At 46.7% G+C, this 19822-nt stretch overlaps 1 protein-coding gene across 1 annotated transcript in view; it reads left to right on the forward strand.

Annotated features, from left to right (window-relative positions):
* MAML2 (mastermind like transcriptional coactivator 2) overlaps positions 1 to 14961 on the forward strand; it is a 213572-nt gene extending 198611 nt beyond the window's left edge. The window contains exons 3-5 of the mRNA XM_083821031.1: positions 760 to 963; positions 4744 to 4855; positions 10285 to 14961. Coding sequence (XP_083677157.1) covers positions 760 to 963; positions 4744 to 4855; positions 10285 to 11264 — 1296 coding nt within the window. The 3' untranslated portion in view covers positions 11265 to 14961. The remainder of the gene's footprint in view (positions 1 to 759; positions 964 to 4743; positions 4856 to 10284) is intronic.
* The last annotated feature ends 4861 nt before the right edge of the window (positions 14962 to 19822 follow it).

Here is a 19822-nt window from a genome sequence, read left to right on the forward strand (position 1 = left end):
CAAATACTTTCCCCATTGCCTCCGGAGATGAGTTTTTGCCATCCCTTCCTCATGAAGCTGCCCATGGGGAAGAGGAAGCAGATCTAGATCCATAGCAAAGACTGGAGAGACCCTAAAACCCTCTTCAAAGACCAGTCCAGTTACACATTTGTTTTACCAAGGAAGGTGACAAGCTCTAAGCCTATTTATTTAACCCTGTGCTAATGGGAGACAATTAGCAATCTCTCAGAGTTTGCTCTTGTGAGGGAGGTGAAGGGACAGATGGAAACGGCACCACTCACCCCACCGCGAAGTCACAACTTGTGACTTCTGTGTTTTCTAACAATAGATGTCATTTGTAGCAACGAGTATCTTCCAGCAACGAGGCTCTGAACAACTCTTGCTGCTGCTCGTCAGATGGTAGAAGCCAGCAGATACAGAGTTTGTTCCCTTGTGGTCAAGCAGACTGCCATGCAGCCCAGTGGAAGTTTCTGGAAAGATCCCCAGGATGGCTCAGTTACTTCTGTTAGCATTTCCCAAGCTCCTGGTACAACGTTGAGGTTTGCCACTGGAACCACCTGGCAAGTTTTCAAAGTCTTCCACGAGCGATAAAGTTACCCCATCACTTTCTTATTTTGTCGAAGCCTTTGTGTCGGTCACTTGTCCTGAGAGTCTGTGGGCTGTGTCCTGTACTTGAGCAAATTGTATAAAAAGGATTATTTCCTTTTCTTGATGCTTGTTATTATTTTCATCCTTCACAAGCCATTTCTTCTGTTTCAGGATCAACACTCTGTGGTAGGCCAGGGAGCTGGCCCCACTCCAAGCTCCAGTTCTTGCTCAAATCCAAACACTGGAAGTGGTTACATGAACTCATCCCAGCAATCAATGTTGAATCAGCAATTGATGGAAAAGAAACAGGCTCTGCAACGGCAAATGATGGAGCAAAAACAACTCCTTCTACAGCAGCAGATGTTGGCAGAAGCTGTAAGTTTTCCAATCTCTTATTTTATAGGAAAAAAAAAAAGATTTTCATGGAAACAATAGAAAAGAAAGCTAAGACAGGGAGAAGAAAGCCCACAAGACTTTGAGGTCATTTTGGCAAACCCTAGACCTTCTAGAGTGTGCCTCATATTTTTCAGCACTTTGCTAAGCCCTTTTGAAACCTACTTGGGTTTATATGAAACAACTCAAGTATCTGAGCTACTGTCATTTCATTATAAGAACAGTCTAAGCATATGCTAAATTAAAGGCGTATGAATACTTTATGTGGTTTCCCAAGTAAGGTAAGCTAAGGTGCACTGCGACACCGCTTTGACCACAGAGGAAAGCTGACTTCCAGGCCCTGCAACCTAGGCAGCATGGTATGAAGAGCCTTTGTGTACGCAAAGATTGGGTACATTGATTTTAGTGTTCAAGACAAATTTGTGTGCTTGCCTGGGATCGTCCATGAGTCTTCCTTTCTCCATTTCTCTTTATGCATTTCCAGATATTTGTAACCAGTTCCTCTCTATCCCATGGTATCTGAGAGAGCAATTGGGAGTTCCTTGTCATTTTCTGAGGCATGGAGAATACGTGTGGTCTTGTTAGGAATGATAAATGCTAGAACCCACTAGTTTTGTTCCACTAAAATAGCACTGCCATTGATATCACCAGAACTGAGTCAGCTGAAGGTGCTTCATGACCCATCATCCACGGGCAGTGCAATGGGACATCCCATCTGCCCTAAACACTATCACATGCCGTGTGCATGCTCGTCTTCACCATTCCTCAGTAGTTCTGCTTGCCAAAGCATGGAGAAGAAAAGTCCTAGAAGAAGAGCAGAGCTTGTCATGTCCTTGGGGCAAGCAGAAAGTAACACTGGTGGCCTGCTGCAACTAGGGAAGGGCTGCAGGGAGGATGCTGGAGAAGGCTGGAGGTGACACTGCCACCTGCTTTGCTTCCCCCAGGCTGCAGTGACAGCAGACCCCCAGCTTATGTAGGACAGCCTACAGAGTAGACCCTATCATGCTGACCTGGTATTTTGAATCCAAACTTTCTTTTCTCTATAAAAACATAAGTTCATAAATACTGGCATACTTAATGAATGATGTTGGATAATTAAAGAACACAGAAATGGAAAAACATCCGTGGTTTCATGTGTTTTCAAAGCAGAAATTATTCAGGTTTTATAGGTAGTATCTCGTTGTTTACAAATGTATTTCCATTCCAAAAATACAATTTAAAAAGCTTGAGTTTGAAGTTAAGGACTTCATTTGCCCTATAAAGGAAACATTGGTTGGCTTTTTAATTTATGCAGAAAAGAACTGAAGTGTCAAGTCACCTCCGTGCTACAGTTTTCTGTCAGAATTTTTATCAGAATGAAAATGTAATTGCTCATATAGCTATTTTAAAAAATAAGTAAAAGCTAAAAAAGAAATTTAAATAGCTCTACAGAATGAGATTTTTTGATCAGTTTTCATTTGCTTTTGTGTTATGGACATAGAAATACACACTAAGCCTAGCTGCAGTTTTTGCAGGTATTACAGGGATTTCCTGGAAGTTAACTTCCCTTTCTTCTTTGCAAGGGTTTGGGCTGGCTGCTATGTTGAAACAAGCCCTATAAATCTTAATCAGGCCACTCACTCACAGAATGTGTTAGGGAAATGCCTAAATACCACAAGAAAGGCTCTTCACTCTGCTTTTTTAAGAGCCCCTGGCAAAAGAGAAAAAAAGATTTTTCACAAGAAAGTCCACTTGTGTGCTGTTTCAGGCACCTGAATAACTCTGATCGGCTTCAGACACCTGCCAGGCTCTTCCACACGGGTGAGCTGGTTTGCTGTTCAGGCAACTCCAAGCTCCTTGAGGCAAATACAGGCGCAGGTTGCACCTGCTGTTGGTTCGCTGGATGCCCTCGGCCTCTGCCCTTGTGGAAATGTCATTTCCCTTCCTGCCCAGGCTGGGACACACCTTGGGGAGAGCATGGGGAGCCTTTGAGATGGCTTCCTCAACAACTTCTTCAGCCCTCCAAGCACAAATCACGGGCCCGGTGGGTTGCAGAGAAGTGGGTGAAGCCTGACCAGTAAGCATGACGCCAGGAGGCACAGACACACCAGCAATGTGACAAATTTGTGACTGAGGCAGTCAGAGTCACGTTTTCCTGCCATGGTGCCTCATATCACAAAATCAGAATCCCAGAGGTCCCAGAATGGTTCAGGTTGGAAGCGACCTCTGGGGCCATCTGGTCCAACCCCTGCTCAAGCAGGGACACCCAGAGCAGGCCGCCTGGGGCCATGGCCAGGAGGTTTTGAGGGAGGGAGACCCCACAGCCTCTGGGCAGCCTGTGCCAGGGCTCCATCACCCACACAGCACAGAAGTGCTGCCTGGTGGCCAGAGAGAACCTCCTGTGTGCCAGTTTGTGCCCATTGCCTCTTGTCCTGGCACCGGGCACCACTGACAAGAGCCCATCCTCTGTGCACCTTCCCTTCAGGTGTTTACAGACACTGATGAGATCCCCCTGAGCCTCCTCTTCTCCAGGCTGAGCAGCCCCAGATTTCTCTCAGCCTCTCCTCACAGCAGAGGTGCTCCAGGCCCTTCATCATCTCGGTGGCCCTAAATCCCTGTCTCCGTTGTACTGAGGAGCCCAGAGCTGCACACAGTATGCCGGTTGCAGCCTCACCAAGAAGTCCTTGGGCGGTAACACTGCAGACACCAAGTCACAGCGTCAGGGTCCAGGAACAGGGACGGCTTCACCTGGTGCTGCTGACTCCAGTGCCCACACTTAGAATCACAGAATGGGTTGAGTTGGAAGGGATCATGACTTGCGTTTCAATCTTTCCTTCACCAGACACGTGCCGCTGCAGGCCCAAAATTAAAAATATCCCCTACTACTTGGCTTTTTCAGCTTTCTTTTCTCACTGCCCTTTCCCCAGTGCTTGTACTCCCGGTGTAAGAGGTAAGACAGTGCCGTGTACGTGTATGGGGAAGCACAGGGCAGTGATGAGTGGTATGAACAACAACCAGCCCAGCACAGTCCTTGCTAAACCTTGGCCATGCCTCCTGCCGGCATCCCTGGTGAGGAAAGATATGAGGGATGACAAAGCAACGGATTTTGTTGATTTTTGTGGCAGCTCCTCCAATGTAGGAGGAAGAAAAAGAGGGAGGGATGGGACAAAGCATGTTTAATGGCAAGCTGAAATCCTTTAAATTCTTTTTGCCAGCTGTGCACATTGGCTGGTCAGCCTGGGTGAAATGGGCTGGTGAATATTGACGCAGCCAAGGGCAGGTGTGGACCTTGCAGGTCTGGTCCTTCCTTGCTCCCCAGCTGCATCCCGGCTGCATGTTTGGGTTAGACCTGGGTGTTTGCTCTGCCTTTGTGCTCTCTGTCTTTCTCTACAAGCAAACCCAGCTGCACAGGCAGGGAGGGAGCCATGGGGAACCATCAGCCCCTCTGTCTGATAAGTGAGGGGAGCAGGATGGTGCGGACGTGAGAGGACACTTTGTACTGCTGTGCAGGCATGGCCGATGTTCTCAGAGGTTGAGCAGCTCTCTGTGATTTTAAGGAAAGCTAGAACAAGCTCAAACACAAGGCAACCAGCAGAAAGATTTCCATACAGGCTTCCGTGTGTGATGGCATGGGTTTGCAGATGCCGTTGAAATCCTCTCCTGTGATAAAAGGAAGGAACACTTCAGCTTGTACATACTGAGAAAAGAAAGAGGCAGGTAAAACACAGAGCCAGGAAAACATAAAGAAAAGCAAATTAATGTATTTCTACTTCCATCCTCTAGGAGAAAATCACTCCACAAGATCAGCTGAACAGACACTTGACACGACCGCCACCCGATTATAAAGACCAAAGAAGGAATGTGGTCAATATGCAACAAGCAAATCAATATCCTGGTAAGTGCCCATTTGCTAAACGAAACTATTTCCTTCCTTCCAGTTGTAGGGCCATCCAGAAGAGCCAGGCATGCACTAATAACAAGGGGTTGATTTTCTAGATATCCACTTAGATCAGTGCAGTGAGCGGTGGCTGCTGCTCCCATGCTGTTTGCCTTACTGCCCCCACCACTGAGATGGATGGGCTGGAGAAGCAGCTGGTGGGTCATTGGGGCTGACACTGCACCTCTCAGGCACAGGGAAGAAGAAGGTGGTGCTCATCCCTTTAGCACTGCCTGGGGCAGATGTGCACCCAGATACTTGATACAGAGGTTTCTTTGTGAACGTGCAGCCTTGCTCCATCCAGATGTTTCACGTACATGGTATATCTTGCTTCAGAGAGTAAGATGAGGAACATGCCTCCCTTCAAATGGTAGACCATGTACAGCACGAGGACCCTTATATTGATGTTTAAGTATTTCCTGTGACACCATCATAGGCAACCAGTGACCATCTGAACTTTTGATCCATTTTTTAAATATGCCATGGTGTGGCCTCGTTGCTGCTCTACAAGCAGCATTTCAACTGCTCAGTCAACCAGCAGGGTGAAAGCCCCTGCTTTCAGCCACGAATGCCCAGGGCAGAAAACTCCCAGCAGCTCAGGAAAGGGCTTTAGTTTCACCTCCTCAGCTCCTCGGAGAGCCTACTTTGGGAGCACAGGACTGCCTGCTTGGCTTTTCGTGCTGCTCACCTTGCTGGTTAGCTGCAGGCTGCTTGGAGTCCAAAGGCAGATTAAGGAAAAGATGATGGGAAAAGAGAGCAGGTCTGGGGAATGCAGCAGATGGGATCAAAGGATGTTCTTTATCCTGCAAAGTGTCTGTGCGTTTAAGTATAAAGGGATCCTTTGGCTTCTAGTGATCTTTGTATACAACACACTGAGGGGAAAAAAGAGGTTTTGGTTAGTTTGTTTTTCCGTAACTGTTGGCTCTGCAAATTCCACAGGGATCTGAGTCATTCCTTCCTACCTGTCCTTTGTAGCAGAACTTTTCCACCTTGTTTTGTTTTCAATGGATTCCCAAGTGCATCTGGCTCCTACGCCACCCCTGCCCAAGCTGCTGGCCACTGCACCAACAGGCCGTGTATGCGTGGAAGGGCTGGGTTGCTCAGGCCACATTCAGTGGCTTTGCTGTTTGCACATCCCAGCAGTGACAAGCTTGTTGCAGTCTGGAAAGTGCTGCTTTCTGACAGGTCTGGGTGTTTCCTGTCTCAGTAAACTTGCACAAGCATCACTGATGCCAGGTTAACAACCCACGGTGAGGACAATGCCACAGGGGACAGCGAGCCCCATTTGCAGGCTTCATACCTCCTGTGCTATTAAACCAAATGCCTTGACGACACTGGCAGTTTGCTGGGGAATCCTGTGATTTGACATGTTGTTTAAAAGCTCATTCCTGGAATCAGATGATTAACTGAGATTCTTGGCTTTTACTTAAAAAACAATACAGAGAGAAAATGGAAAAGACTGCAGCCACATCTGTTAAAGGCTCCAAAATAAGTAGATCTCCATTGTTATGTTGCTCTCCTTCTAAATCTGATGGACTCTTTGCCAGCCTCATGGTATTTGGAGTCACATCTCCTGGGTTTGTGACATGTGGGATTGGCAGCACTTGCCCATTCAAATCTCAAGTCCCCACTGAGTAAGCCCAGGCAGGAGAGCAGCTTTTTGGGCGAGCCTGGGAGAAAGGGCTGTGCTGGGAGCTCGCAGCAGAGCTACCAGACAGGGTGATTAGGAAACTCTTGCATAAGGGAGGAACAGCAGGGAATCTGTTCCCTTTTTCTGGGAATAGCTTTGCTCAGGTCAGGGAAGAAGAAAAAACAAAGTTAACTAAAATACCGGAGGGGCCTGGAGACACATGGTTAAGCACTTTAGTCCTCTGTGCTTTTCCCAGTAGTGCCGTGTGACAGCAATAAACCCCCGCGATGCTAGCAGGTGGATCGGGCAGTAAAGGAGTTTCGCAGAATCGCCACAGCCCGGGGTGTCCAGCTGCTGTACGCAGCACTGCTGGGGAAGAAACGTCTTCCCATCTGGAAGAAATCTGGACGGAAAATATTTGTGTTAAAAATAAAAAGGATAAAAATAGGAATACAAAGAAAGAGGAAACTTCGTCTTTTGCACAACATGTACAACCCCTGTCCCGGCCACTCGTGCCCTTTAAAGTGCGTGGCATTTGCACCAGGAGTGCAATGTCAGCTCCTGGGGCTGCCCCACGGCTGGCAGGGTCACCCCTAGAGGGCTTCGTCCCAGCAGCAAGTGAAGTGACCCTCAAACGTGTTGCTGCTGTTTCAGTTCTGCTGCAGGGGGAGGACTGGCTCTCCCCAGACACTGTTCCAGGTCTTTGGGAACACCACTGATTTCTGTGCCACTCCTCCACCTCACTACCAGCCTAAGGAAGCAAAGGATGAGGGCACCGATCCCTATCACCCCTACAAAGAAGTGTGACAGTATTTCAAAGAAACAGAGAGCAATGTACAACCAACTAACAAAGCCAAAGATGAGGCTAATTGTGAGACTAGCTGCTTAGCACTGATTTTCTCCATTTCCAGAGCTCAGTTCAGTCAGGTGGCTCCCCAGCAGCAGCCTAGGACCCAGGTGAGAAGCCAATAGTGGGCTCCTCAGGGCAAATCCTGTCCCAGGGGCTGAGCAGCTCTGGGGCTGAGTTTGGATTTTAGATCAGCAGGGACAATCTCAGTAGGCTATTTATAAATAAGTACCTCCTGCTTGGAGACAGTTTGTGAGCCTGCCTTCCAGAATAAGGTGAGCTTCTCGGTTTAGGTACCTATGTTTATATTGACTTGGAAGAAGCAGCTCTGGTTGTGAAGTCACACTCAGTGTTAATATTGAATTGGGGGCAATTATTTTCAAGTACTTAAAGAAACAAGGAACCTTTTGCTTCTATTACTAAACAGAAATAGCATACATATAAAAATAATGCAAAAACGGCAGAAATATATGATAATTTTTTCTTCAGTTCCAGTCTGAGGGAACTGAACATCATTATGGTGAAATTTCAACAGAAACAGTATATTAAACAGCTGTTACTAAACATAGACTTTTTAAATATGCATGTACATGATTTGTGTTCAAGAGTTTTGAAAGAGCTGGCTAAGAGGTTCTCCAAATTCTTAATGCCACTTTCTATTTAGTCTTGAAACTCCAAGGAAGAAAGCTAAAGCCACAACAAAAACTAAAAGAGTAAGTAGGTAATTGATACTGTAATGACCTAATGCAGAGCTCAGCAAAAATACTGGGGAGCTAATATAGCCTATGTAATAAAGAATTTAGGAAGGGAATATAATTGATGTCAGGCCATATGGCTTTATGTAAAAGACATCTTTTCAAACTAGCACGGTATTTTTTTCAATGAAAGCAAAACTTTGGTTGATAAAGCTAATAGTTGTTCAGGTAGTGTACTTTAAGCATCTGACTTGGTACTGCATATTTTGATTAAAAAAAAAAAAACAGCAGAATGATATAAAATTAACATGGCACACAAGGAAATGGCTGATAGGTGTCCAAATATCACTGCAAACAGGCTGTGTGATTACAGCTGAAAGGACAGGGTCTGAGGTCGTGCTGAACAAGAAAAAAAAAGAGCTTACTTTACATCCATGTTGGAGTTGTGCAAGAGCCATTAAATACTGTGGGTAGCTGTGATGTACAGCCTTGAAATCAAAGGCTGAAAACTGGCAAGTTTTGAAAAGAGCCAAGAATGAGTGAAGGGCTGAGAAACATGCCACACATTGAGACTGATGTATTTGGAGAATGCTGCAGACAGCCACAATCTTTAAGCACCTGCACAGTAAGAAGGGTTTGGTGATGGACCGAGTGATAAAAATAGTCAGACAGACTGATATGTAATTAGGTTTGATGATGAAGTTGAAGTTAGTCAAATTCAGCCTGGGTTTGTGGTATAAGTAGGATCAAACTAAGACAGTGTCCAACAAAATTGCAACTATCTGCTGTATAGAAAATAGCAAAGCTCCAGCTCTGTGCATAGTTAAACCTCCTCCGTCCCTCCTTTGGAAGATGCTGATGGAATTACTGAAATGTGAAGACAACTTGGTGGCAAGCCCCATTTGTCAGCTTTTCCCACACTTTGGGAACCAGCTCAGCATTTAGCTCATACAGCACCACGTAGCAAAGAATTCCTCAGCTGACCCACATGTTGTGTGAAGAAATACCTCCTTTTGTTTGCCTTGAACTTGACTTCTAGCAGCACTTCTTGTAGGACTTGGTGGTCAAGGAGGCCAAAGACATCCTGGCTTGTATCAGGAATAGTGTAGCCAGCAGGGCCAGGGAGGTGATCGTTCCCCTGTACTCTGCTCTGGTGAGGCTGCACCTCGAGTACTGTGGTCAGATTTGGGCCCCTCACTACAAGAAGGACACCGAGGCCCTGCAGCGTATCCAGAGCAGGGCTGCGAAGCTGGTGAAGGGCTTGGAGCACAAGTCCTGTGAGGAGCGGCTGAGGGAACTGGGGGTGTTTGGTCTGGAGAAGAGGAGGCTCAGGGCAGACCTTATTGCTCTCTGCAACTGCCTGAAAGGAAGGTGTGGGGAGCGGGCGGTCGGCCTCTTCTCACAGGTAACTAGTGATAGGACTAGAGGGAATGGCCTCAAGTTGTGCCAGGGGAGGATTAGGTTGGAAATGAGGAGACATTTCTTCTCAGAAAGAGCAGTCAGGCATTGGGAGGGGTTGCCCAGGGAGGAGGTGGCATCACCATCCCTGGGAGTGTTTAAGGAGAGGTTGGACGTGGTGCTTAGGGACAGGGTTCAGTGGGTGACATTGGTGGTAGGGCGATGGTTGGACCATATGATCTTGGAGGTCTTTTCCAGCCTTAATGATCCTATGATTATAAAGGAATTGAAGCTGCAAAGCAGGTGTTCATGGGCAGAGGGGGATTCTCCGTAGTGTCATCTACATGTTGATCTAGATCTACATCTACATCTAGAAAATGTTTGGTCTTCTTCAACTAGACAGTGAGGCCTGGAATTAATTCAGACCCTTGAAGTGCATAAGCAATCAGCCAAGATGTCACAAATGACTTACTGTAGCCTTAGAATAGATACTACGTAGCTGCAAATCTGCCACAGAAGTGAGCTTGTGTTGTGGTTTGGTGGCTGAAGAGAAAGAAAACCTCTCTTCTTGTGTTTTGCTGGTAGAGGAAGATCCTCCGCTGGGTCAGCACTGGCCACAAAGCATAGATAAGTGGTACTGCCGACTCATAGTTTCCAGCTTGCTGATGCACAAAATATGATGTTTATGTGCAGAAAATGCTTCAGAGCAAAGCATCTCGTTCAAGAAATTCTGAATTTTTAACCTGCTGGTGTTTGAATGACACCATGCATCAATGCACCCACATTTGTTTTAACACTTCTGTTTTCTCCTTTCCAGGTGGTTCACCAGCTGTGAGCATGAGCTCCAGCATGTCCTTATCAAACCCAATTTCAACACATAGCATCATGCCCCAGAACTCCAGCCTCATGTCCACCCCTGCTGGGACCCGGATGCCTTCTGTCCCTGCCGCTCGGAGTATGGGGTGCTACGGGAACCTTCCCTGCAACCAACCGAGCGCATACAACGTGACTTCAGGAATGAACCAAATGCAGCCACACAGAAACCAAAATCAAGTCCTGCCCAGTCAGAACAACCCCCTGATGTCTCGACAGCAAACCATGACGCAGGGGAACAACGTAGCTACTTTTGGGACTGGGTCGGTGGTCAACTCACAGCAAGTGAGACCCAATTTGAACCACGGAGCTACAGGTATCCCCGTGCAGAGACCAGCCAACGTGATGATCACAGCTACAGCCACTGCTCAGAACTGGGCCCCGCAAGAAGCTGCTGTGAAGCAGCAGGACACACTGAAGCCCGCAGGGGTCCGTTTCCCCACGGGCACTCCGTATCCCAACCAGTCTTTGCAACGCAACATGGGCAACCCCCATTTTCCTCAGCGTGCGTTGGCACCTCCTAATCAGTTAACAGCGGGAGTCCAAATGAGGCCTCCCCTAAACCAAATGCACCAGACTCTAAATGGACAATCAGCTGGTTCACTACGAGGTCTAAGCATAAGACCTAACCAGCTCAGAGGACAGACTGTGCCTACCCTGAATCAGCCAGGAACGAGTATGACACCTCCGTCATCTCTGCCGTCTACCAGTTTCACATCTACCAACCAAAACTCTCGGGCTTACCAAGGAGGCGACCACGGTAATGACCTAGCGTTTGACTTTCTGAACCAGCAGGGTGACAGTATAGGGCCTGCGCTCAACAGTGACTCAGACTTTATAGATTCTTTACTGAAAACGGAACCTGGTAACGATGACTGGATGAAAGACATCAACCTTGATGAAATTTTGGGGAACCACTCGTAAGTGACAGTACCGAGGGTGAAACCGATGAAGAAGCAGTAAGGACATTAGCTTTTTCTTTAGATGCCAACAATCTGCTCTATTAATTTACACTCCAATAACTGGGCTGTCCTTTAAAATACCAAGTAGGGCGATTGCCCTGGTTGAAGAGTTGCTCAAGGAACAACACTGATGTCTCCCCTGATCAAACGATAATGTAAGTGATATTCATGCCTGCCACAAAGGAGTGAGAACACGTGAAGGGTCTGTTCCCCACGCTGGTGCCCAGTGCATTGCAAACACATCAGTTCGTCTCATGGGTGCTGTGTGGCAAAATGTGTTTAGCTTCCCGTGAGCGCAAGCCCCAGACAGTGGTATGGGCTGTGAGACATCATTTTTGTGAGTGCAAGTAACAGCCCAAGTGGTCCAGAGCTCTTCAGTCACCGTCTTCACAGCCCTTAACTGCCTTGGGACTACTCAGCCCTGACAGGATCAGGCCCCGTGTAAATCTCATTGCGTTGCAAAAAACTGTTTACTGCTACATAGTACAAACTCATATTTGTGTTTCCAATGATTTTGTTTTAAACCCTCTTTGTTTTGTACCACACGAAAGGGTAAGTGGTCCCGTCCAAGGAGAGAAGGAAACTGATCGTGTGACAGACATCAGTGCATAACTCGGTGTGCTCTAGTTTTTGTTGTCTGCCTTTCTCCAGCACTTGCAGCCGGTACCAGAGGAGGCTGCCCTCCTGTCAGCAGCACAACCACGCGGGGAATTGAGGGAAACATGAGAAGAACGATGCCAAAGCTCAGGAGCCTCGCTTTGCTACCTTGCCCTACCCCAGGAATACTAGTGACTTAATGGACAAATTAAATGAGAAAGGTGCTCGTGATTTGACCCTCAGAGGCTACTTTCCCGGTCCAGCTTAGAGGAGGGCAAATACACACTGCTAAGCCACAGCAGCTATCCTCATTTTCATCTTAACCCATGGCGTGTGTCAGGTAGCTCAGCCCAGTCCTCTTCTATAGAACAGGCTCATCCCTGCAGAAATGCCAGTCCTGCTGTCTGGGGAGAGGCTCACGTTTTGATTGCACAGCGTTTTGGCTCCATCCCACTTTCCATAGCCCTCCTTTTCCATATGGGGGGAGTTGAAAGAGGTCCACCAGTGGCCCAGGTCACCACAGTCTCCTTGAGCACAGCATGCATGTGCCACCCCTCACACACATGACTCAGCCACGTCTATGCTTGTAAATGAAACAGTTTGGGGGAATATTTCTGGGCACTGGCCTACGTCATCTGTTCTGGGTTTTGGGATGGCCCAGATGATGTTGCCTTGACCAATTTCTATGCATCACTAGGGAGTTAACCTGGGCCATGGAGAGTTTGCAGCCACTTTGCCTTGGAAGCTAACAGAGCAGAGTAGTAAGGATATGGGTTGTTCCACACCACTTGACCTCGTTGCTAGACAATAGTCTTGACCGTGTTAGATTTTCTTCTATAGGCTTGTTAGCAAGGACATCAGAAGGAGGTCCTATGTCACTATAATACAGCTCCACCATGAGTCTGACAGGAGAATTCATAGATGGGAACAGATCTTGCAATTCAAATGAAAATGCTGTTCTTTAAAATGATGTGGTGAGACGTGTTTCACAGCCTCCTCTGGATTAGCTAAAACTAGATGTGGCAAAGGAATACAATGCCTACGTTCACATGCTGCAGCGCCAAGAGGCACCGCTCTACCCCATGCAAGTGCTTTATTCATCCTTGTTAGTGGCAGTGGGATGAGTAGGCTATCTGACAGTAGCCTCTGCACTTAACTGACCTAGTTCTCAAGAGAGGTTTTAATAAGGCTTTTCTAGTCGTTTCGCTTTGTCGTTTCATGTGGGCACAATTTTTTGTGATGCTTCAAGAAGCACGGTCACACGCACAAGCGCCAGCACCTCCGGGAAAGGTGTAACATGGGCATTTAGTTAGACTTGCCAGCTGAGGTGGGCTGGTCCATGATGCTGCTCATTCCCAGACATTTGTTCATAAGAGGGATGAGGAACCATGCTGAAGGGTCCCTTCTGCCCCAGCTAGTGGTGGTTGCACAACCCTGCATTGCACAATGGCTCAGCTGCCCAGAACGCTGCCTTTTCTCCCCAGTTTTGGCTGGAGTGTATGCAGTCCCTTTGATATGCCAGTAAGAATTTTTCCAAGTCTTTAAGCAGCTTTTCAGCTCAGGCCACTGGCAACCCACCTCAGTTTGGGATGATACAGATGCAGTCTAACAAATGAGTCCTCTATAAATTGTGCAAAACTAGGCTGAAATAGTAGCTATGGGAGTTTAACGTGGAAGGAAGATCGGCTCATCTATCTTGTGCACAGGCACACCACCCATGAGCAGTGACTGCCGAATTTCTTGTACGAACAGACAACTGCGATGCTACTAAGGCTGAGGCTGAGTTAGTCTCATCATGAGCAATGAGCACGGTAGGCTGGTAACCTCAGCTACTCTCACATGCCATTAAGAAAACCACCACTGGTTTCTGTACTAAGACCAGATTGTTTTCCAGATCCTCAAATGATGTAAAATAAATTGTTCAGCCGAGGTCCCAAGCCTTCAAGCTGTCGTCCAGTGCTGGACTCAATGCTGAGCTTCGTCCTGTTGGCCTTATCCTACAGTGGAGAAGGCACTGGGCTGTCAGGGCCATGCCCAGAATCAGGATGTCATTCTGTCTTAGTAAATTCAACAAGGTAGAGGTCATTTGCAGTCCTATAAAGATGCCTGATGCATTTCAAATGTGAGCTTTTGAAAGACACTTGCAACCAAAACTTGAATCTGGTATCATTTCTTCAGAACACCTGTGTCTGAACAGAGTTAGCGTCCTTGTTTCTCTTTCTTTGCAATGGCTAAGTGCACTACCCTTATAGTCTATTTTTCATCATCAGCTGGGCACTCTTCGCAGTATTGGGTTGTAAATATAAAGAATTATTTGTTTTGTAAACTTTTGTAAAAAAAAATCAAAAAAACAAAAAGTAATAATATTTTGGTAGGAATAATAAAATCATATTATTTGGGTTATATTTATACATATGTGAAATAAATATACTATCAAAAGTTGTATTTTATACAAAAAGTCAATGGTTACCTTTTGTATTCTATATACAAAGTTTTGTATGATACGATTGTTTATTTTTATCTGCGGACTTCAACTTTGGATTTTGGGGGAGGGCAGAATGGGATCATGGTTAAATAGCTGGGCCTGACCCCAAGCTCACTGAAACCAATGGAGTCTTTCCATTGCCTTCACAGGGCTTTGAATCAAGCCTTTAAATCAACTTCAGATATATTTGAAATCTGAAGCTCTCTGGAAACCTCAACATGAAAACATTCCAGGTTTCAAATTTTTTTCCCTGAAAAAGGCTTTTATTATTATTATTGTTGATGTTGTTGTTGTAACTCTCGGGAGGCAGGTGGGACCTATGTAACTGTCACGTCCTTGTTGCATGTATGTCTGCTTTATATTTTCCCCATATTATAAACCAGTGTTCGCTATACAGACTGAAAAGAGAAGTTGCTGTACAGAAATGTTTGTGTTTATGCATTTTTACATGTGGCTGTATATACCTCCTAGTACTATGCAGTGACACTTATTTGACTCCATTTATTTTTCACCTAAACATAAATAGTATGTTTTTCAGTAGCTATCAAAACTCTGCCAAGTAAATCAATCAAAATTATCCCAAGTGTCTCTTTTCTTAATGTGAATTTTAAAATTAATGTCTGTTTAGTCAACTGCTCGTTCGCCTGGGTAAATTAAAATTACAGTGCTATTTTAGGAGGGGGTGAGGAAAATGTGCATCTGGCAGCTTCTGGGAGTACTCTCTGTCTCTTAGCAAGAGGGCTGGGATTTTTTTTCTACTGACTGGTTTCCTTACCAGTTTCCTTACCAGCACGGGTTAACAAACAACACATGGGTGTTTTTGCTTCTGGAGTATCAGTTGGTGTAGTCTTGCAGCACAGCAGTTTGCATATATGCTCCTAAAGCCCTGCAGTAGCAACGAGCTTGCAAGTATCTATAGACCCAGACCATTCACGTGTGACATGATCCGACATTTTAACTGCCCTCTTCAAGCCATTTACCGAGGATGTGAAACCTAGCTTGTGCATCGCCTGAGACACACCTGCAAAACAGCCCCAAGGAAGGGATTTCTCATCCCTGGGGAGGCTTTCCTCACTAGCTGGGCTCCATTTCCAAGCGGATGGAGGTGAGGCAGGAGGCTGCTGGGGAGGGATGCTGGCATTTCCCCTGCGCCCCACAGTGCAGGCTGCCCCCGCTGCCCTGTCCCGCATCTCCTGCGGATCTCTCCTTGCTTCGACACCTCCAGAGCAGGTGGCAGACAGCGAGCAGGGAGCCTGGGCTCCCCTCGCACCCGAGAGTGGGAAAGATGGCACGGTCTTGCCCATCTGAGAGCAGCCTGGAATAGGTCGGGAGACATGCCCTAAAGGTGCCTCTTTGTCTACCCCAGCTGTAAAGGCAGCCAGAAAACTTCTTCAGACACCTGCCCTGGAGGCACATCTGCTTGGATGAAACCTCCCTAGAGAAAGTAGCAGCGGCAGGACAGACGGAGGGAAGCAGCCTCCTATTTACATGGCTTGGTGCAGGCTGGTTCCTGCCAGCGCTCCGGTGATGCTCACCGGGCAGAGGGCACTGGCACCTCGTCCCTTGTGCCCAGCCATGAATGAGGGCAGGGCCGGTGGGATGGGGGAGCCTCAGGCAGGGCTGCTGCTTGGCTGAAAAAGCTATTTCTACGTTACTAAGCTAAAAAACAGCCAAGGGGGCATCCCAGGCCCTGGAGCATGGTTGTCTGTACCGCCAACCTCTGAAGGTCCCCAGCAGTGCCAAGGTGCAATGACCCAAGCAGGTCCCACATCCACCGCCAGGAACCATTCCCCCTGTGGATGCAGTCTCCCTGCTCTGAGAGATAAGAGGGTGTGATAGCACGGCCACAAGACACCCTGTGCCACGTGGCCTCAGTGCTAGCAAATGTCCCCAGACATATTTTGTGAGCCTGGGCAGATGTGGCCATACAGAGGGGCTGGGGGGCAGGGATGGCAGTGAATATTTCCCCTGCCTGGACATTTACACAACAGTGGGAACCACACCAGGTCTGGGTGTTGACGTTCACATCGCTGTCACGTAGTTACAAGGCTGGATTCGCTTCTTCCTCACCCCCAGGTCCAGCAGTGGCAGAGCCCGGCGGGGGCTCCGGGAGCTGCGTGGCTCATGGCCGAGTGGCTCCACTGGCGTTCGACTGCAGCCCTCGCTCCCCAGACGCGGCGTGCATTCCTCTGCATGGCTTGAGACAACAAAGATGCACTATCTGCGTGTTTTGGAGGGCTGCCTGCGATGTTTTTCCTCTGGCTGACTGGTCTGCCTTGTTCTGCGGACACAGTAACTCTTTTATTCTACGTGTCCGTGAGCATCAGGCAAATCCGGTGGTACTGCTCAGCTTTTGGGTGAAATGCTGAGTGTAGGGGCATCCGCGAAGCTCGTGCTAAAGTTAGCAAAAGCTATCCCTCGGTATGAATTTGACTTGAAGGAAAAAGTTCCTGGTGACAGCGGTCAATGAACAGCACGTAAGGGCAGTTATGTTGGCGTGACATGGTGAAAATAAAACCAGGGAATCCATTCAGATTGCCTTTTGTGCTGACCTGGTCTCTAAATACAACAGGGAAGTTCAACTCCAAATGTAAAACTACTCCAACAGCTAAACTTCTGCTAAATTAGTGCCCGAAGCACCCTAAGCTCAGGCTATGAGTTGACTGAGAAATCCTTATCAGGAATTATTATGTTATTGTTTGAGGATCTGGTTTGGGAAGCTCCTTCTCGCAGGAGTAGCCCATAGGACTCATTCCACGCGCTGATCTCATGACAAATGACTGGGCACACAAGGGAGTCAGGTCAATATATGAATGTCGTTCATATATGAATGTAATTTCCATCAACGAAAAGCATCTTTCTCTAGGGAAGGCATACTTGAGCAAGTTGGCTGCATCTCTTTAACTTTATTTTAGAAGGAATTTGATAAATTTTCCAGGAGTGCAGTTTTTAAGAAGAGAAATGTGTCCAAATGCACCTGGCACATTATTCTGATTCATCAAACTTCCCAGTAAATTTAAGGTAAATAGTGAGGAATGTCTAAGAACAAACTCATTGGCCCAAACATCCCTTTATGAATCTGCATATGAAACTTGCCAAGGATGGTCTATTGCTTTTTTGAGTTCCTTTTGCTCAAAAGGACAATGATTTTTTTCCATGTTTTACACTATAATCTGCTAGCTTCTTATATACGGATACCAATAGATCATCAACCTTCTTGTAGAAAACGACTGGAGTGTTTCAAGAGGGTTACAAGGAGAAACTTTTACATGCTGGAAAAGAAGCAAAATAGTTAAAAAAAAAAAAAAAAAAGGAAAAAAAAGCCATCCCAGAGAACATTTCATTACTTTCTCAACATTGAATATAGCCTTTCTGCAAGTGACTAGAGCACACAAAACAGTACAAAACCCCAGAAATCTCCTTTTGTTATACCACTTTTAAAAGCCTCGACACTGGCCTGTTTTGGTTTTCTTTTTCATTTTTCTTTTCATCTTTTTTTTTAATGAAACTGTGTCCTTTTCATACACTTTGCTGTGCCCCCTAAACCTCTCGCTATTAGATCAGACCTAGCTTGCAGTAAGCGAGAGCAAGCAGTAAAGACAAAACTCCTGACAGTCACCACCACCACGACACAGCATAGCCGTGCATTTGGACGGAAGATTAGCTCCAGAAATGCTACTTTTTATTAAGCTAGCCAAGCTTTCATCAGGCAATGCCTAAAGACCGGGACTAAATGTCTTCCTGAGTCCTCACAGGAAGGCAGTAAAACCATGGAAAACAAGCAGGAAGTTTTCACGTCGAGGAAGAAACGGAAAAGAATCAGTGAAGGCAGTTTTGTGGGGTTGAAGTCAATGAATACTCACAAATTCACACAAACATCATGCTCCAATCCTGTAGCACAGTTATTTGAACCCCTCTCTGCTTCCATATCATAAAAACACCGCAGGAGGCCTGAGAGACATTTGTCCCGATGGTCTTGCCTGCTCCATCAGTCTTTTTCTTGGGGGATGACGTTAAGGAAATCTTCCATTTGAGCCCCCTTCCTGTAGAGAAGGGTTTTTATTCTCTGCTTGCCCCTTTGTGCTAAAGTTACCAAGGCACGCTGGCTAATCGCTGGAATGATCAGAAGGTCATCAGGATACCCCAAATCCAGCCCTGAGCATGTCTAAGTTGACGTCTTTGTTCGCTTCACGAGACCAAACCGGAGGAGTTTGTGTGCGGATTAGGTATCTGCAATTCAATCCAGATGATCGCTTTCTTATGGAAAACCTTCCCTCTCCGTACCACCCAGAAAGACAGCCACCGTGGGACGAAGCATCACGGGCTTCTGTTCCGCCCCAGTAGAGGCTGCAGGCTTTAAAGGCTGAGCTAGAAGAAGACGTACAGCTGCGAAAGGGGGCAGGCTTACAAATGTGTGAGCACCATGTGCTTGTAAGGGTATTTAAAGGATTAGGGGAGAATTAAATGTTTGTCTGTCTTTGTTGTTCAGCACAGCTTCAAGGCTGGAAGACGGTACTAAAGGAGATATTTCCCCTTTTACGATACAGGAAGGGCACTCCCGAAACAATATGGAAAATGCAGGAGTGATCTAATAGATTTGTACACAAACACGCTGGATGATTCTGATCGGACGGGGGAAGAACACACTATTCATCAGCATAAAATGGTGATATAAGTTAATAATTTAAAAACCAGTGAATAAGTGACACTTACTCACAAAGTGACACTTGCCGTGGCCAACCCTAGGAGCAGTTCTCTTGCGTAGGATGGGGTGGGCAGCTGGGGGTGGTCGCCAGCTCAGCTGCTGCTGATAAATCTGCCTTCCATCCGGAATCAGAGCTCTTAAATCCCAACACAGTGAACAGGCGCCACCACTGCTTTCTCTGCAACCTTTTAGGAAAAAGAAAAGAAAAAATTAGATATGTTTCTCGGACAGAAACATAGGTGGTGAGGCTTGCAGGTCAGCACCTGCTGTTAAGGATTCAAGTAAATTCAGTGCCTCAGCTTGCAAAGGGAGGGATGGAGAGTGTCTAAAGGAGAACAGACATCTTTCTCAGGTAGGTTATGACATCAAATCAGATTTTTACTGAACTGAGAAACTTGCAGCTCTGGGAATAGGGCTAAAATGGTCTTAAGATACCATGGCATGTTCCCGATCCCGAGCTATTCTGCATAGATTTGGCCACTTTGGGGACCTGGGATAAATCGTGGCACCCAGACGACAGGAATTGCCCTCTGGACACCATGGCTTTGCCGGGGACAGCCCCATGCTGCGGCTGCTCCTTGTGCTGGGCCTTTGTCTCCTCCATCATCTTCTGAAAATACCAGGGCCAGTGCTTCTGAAAGAACCTTTAGAAGGCAGACCAACGACTGTTTTCTGCATGAGAGGACATCTCTTCCAGCTGAATTTGGGGCTTTTATGGATTCTTTTTCACTGC

This window comes from Anser anser (genome assembly GCF_964211835.1).
Source record: "Anser anser genome assembly, chromosome: 1".
Taxonomy (NCBI): domain Eukaryota; kingdom Metazoa; phylum Chordata; class Aves; order Anseriformes; family Anatidae; genus Anser; species Anser anser.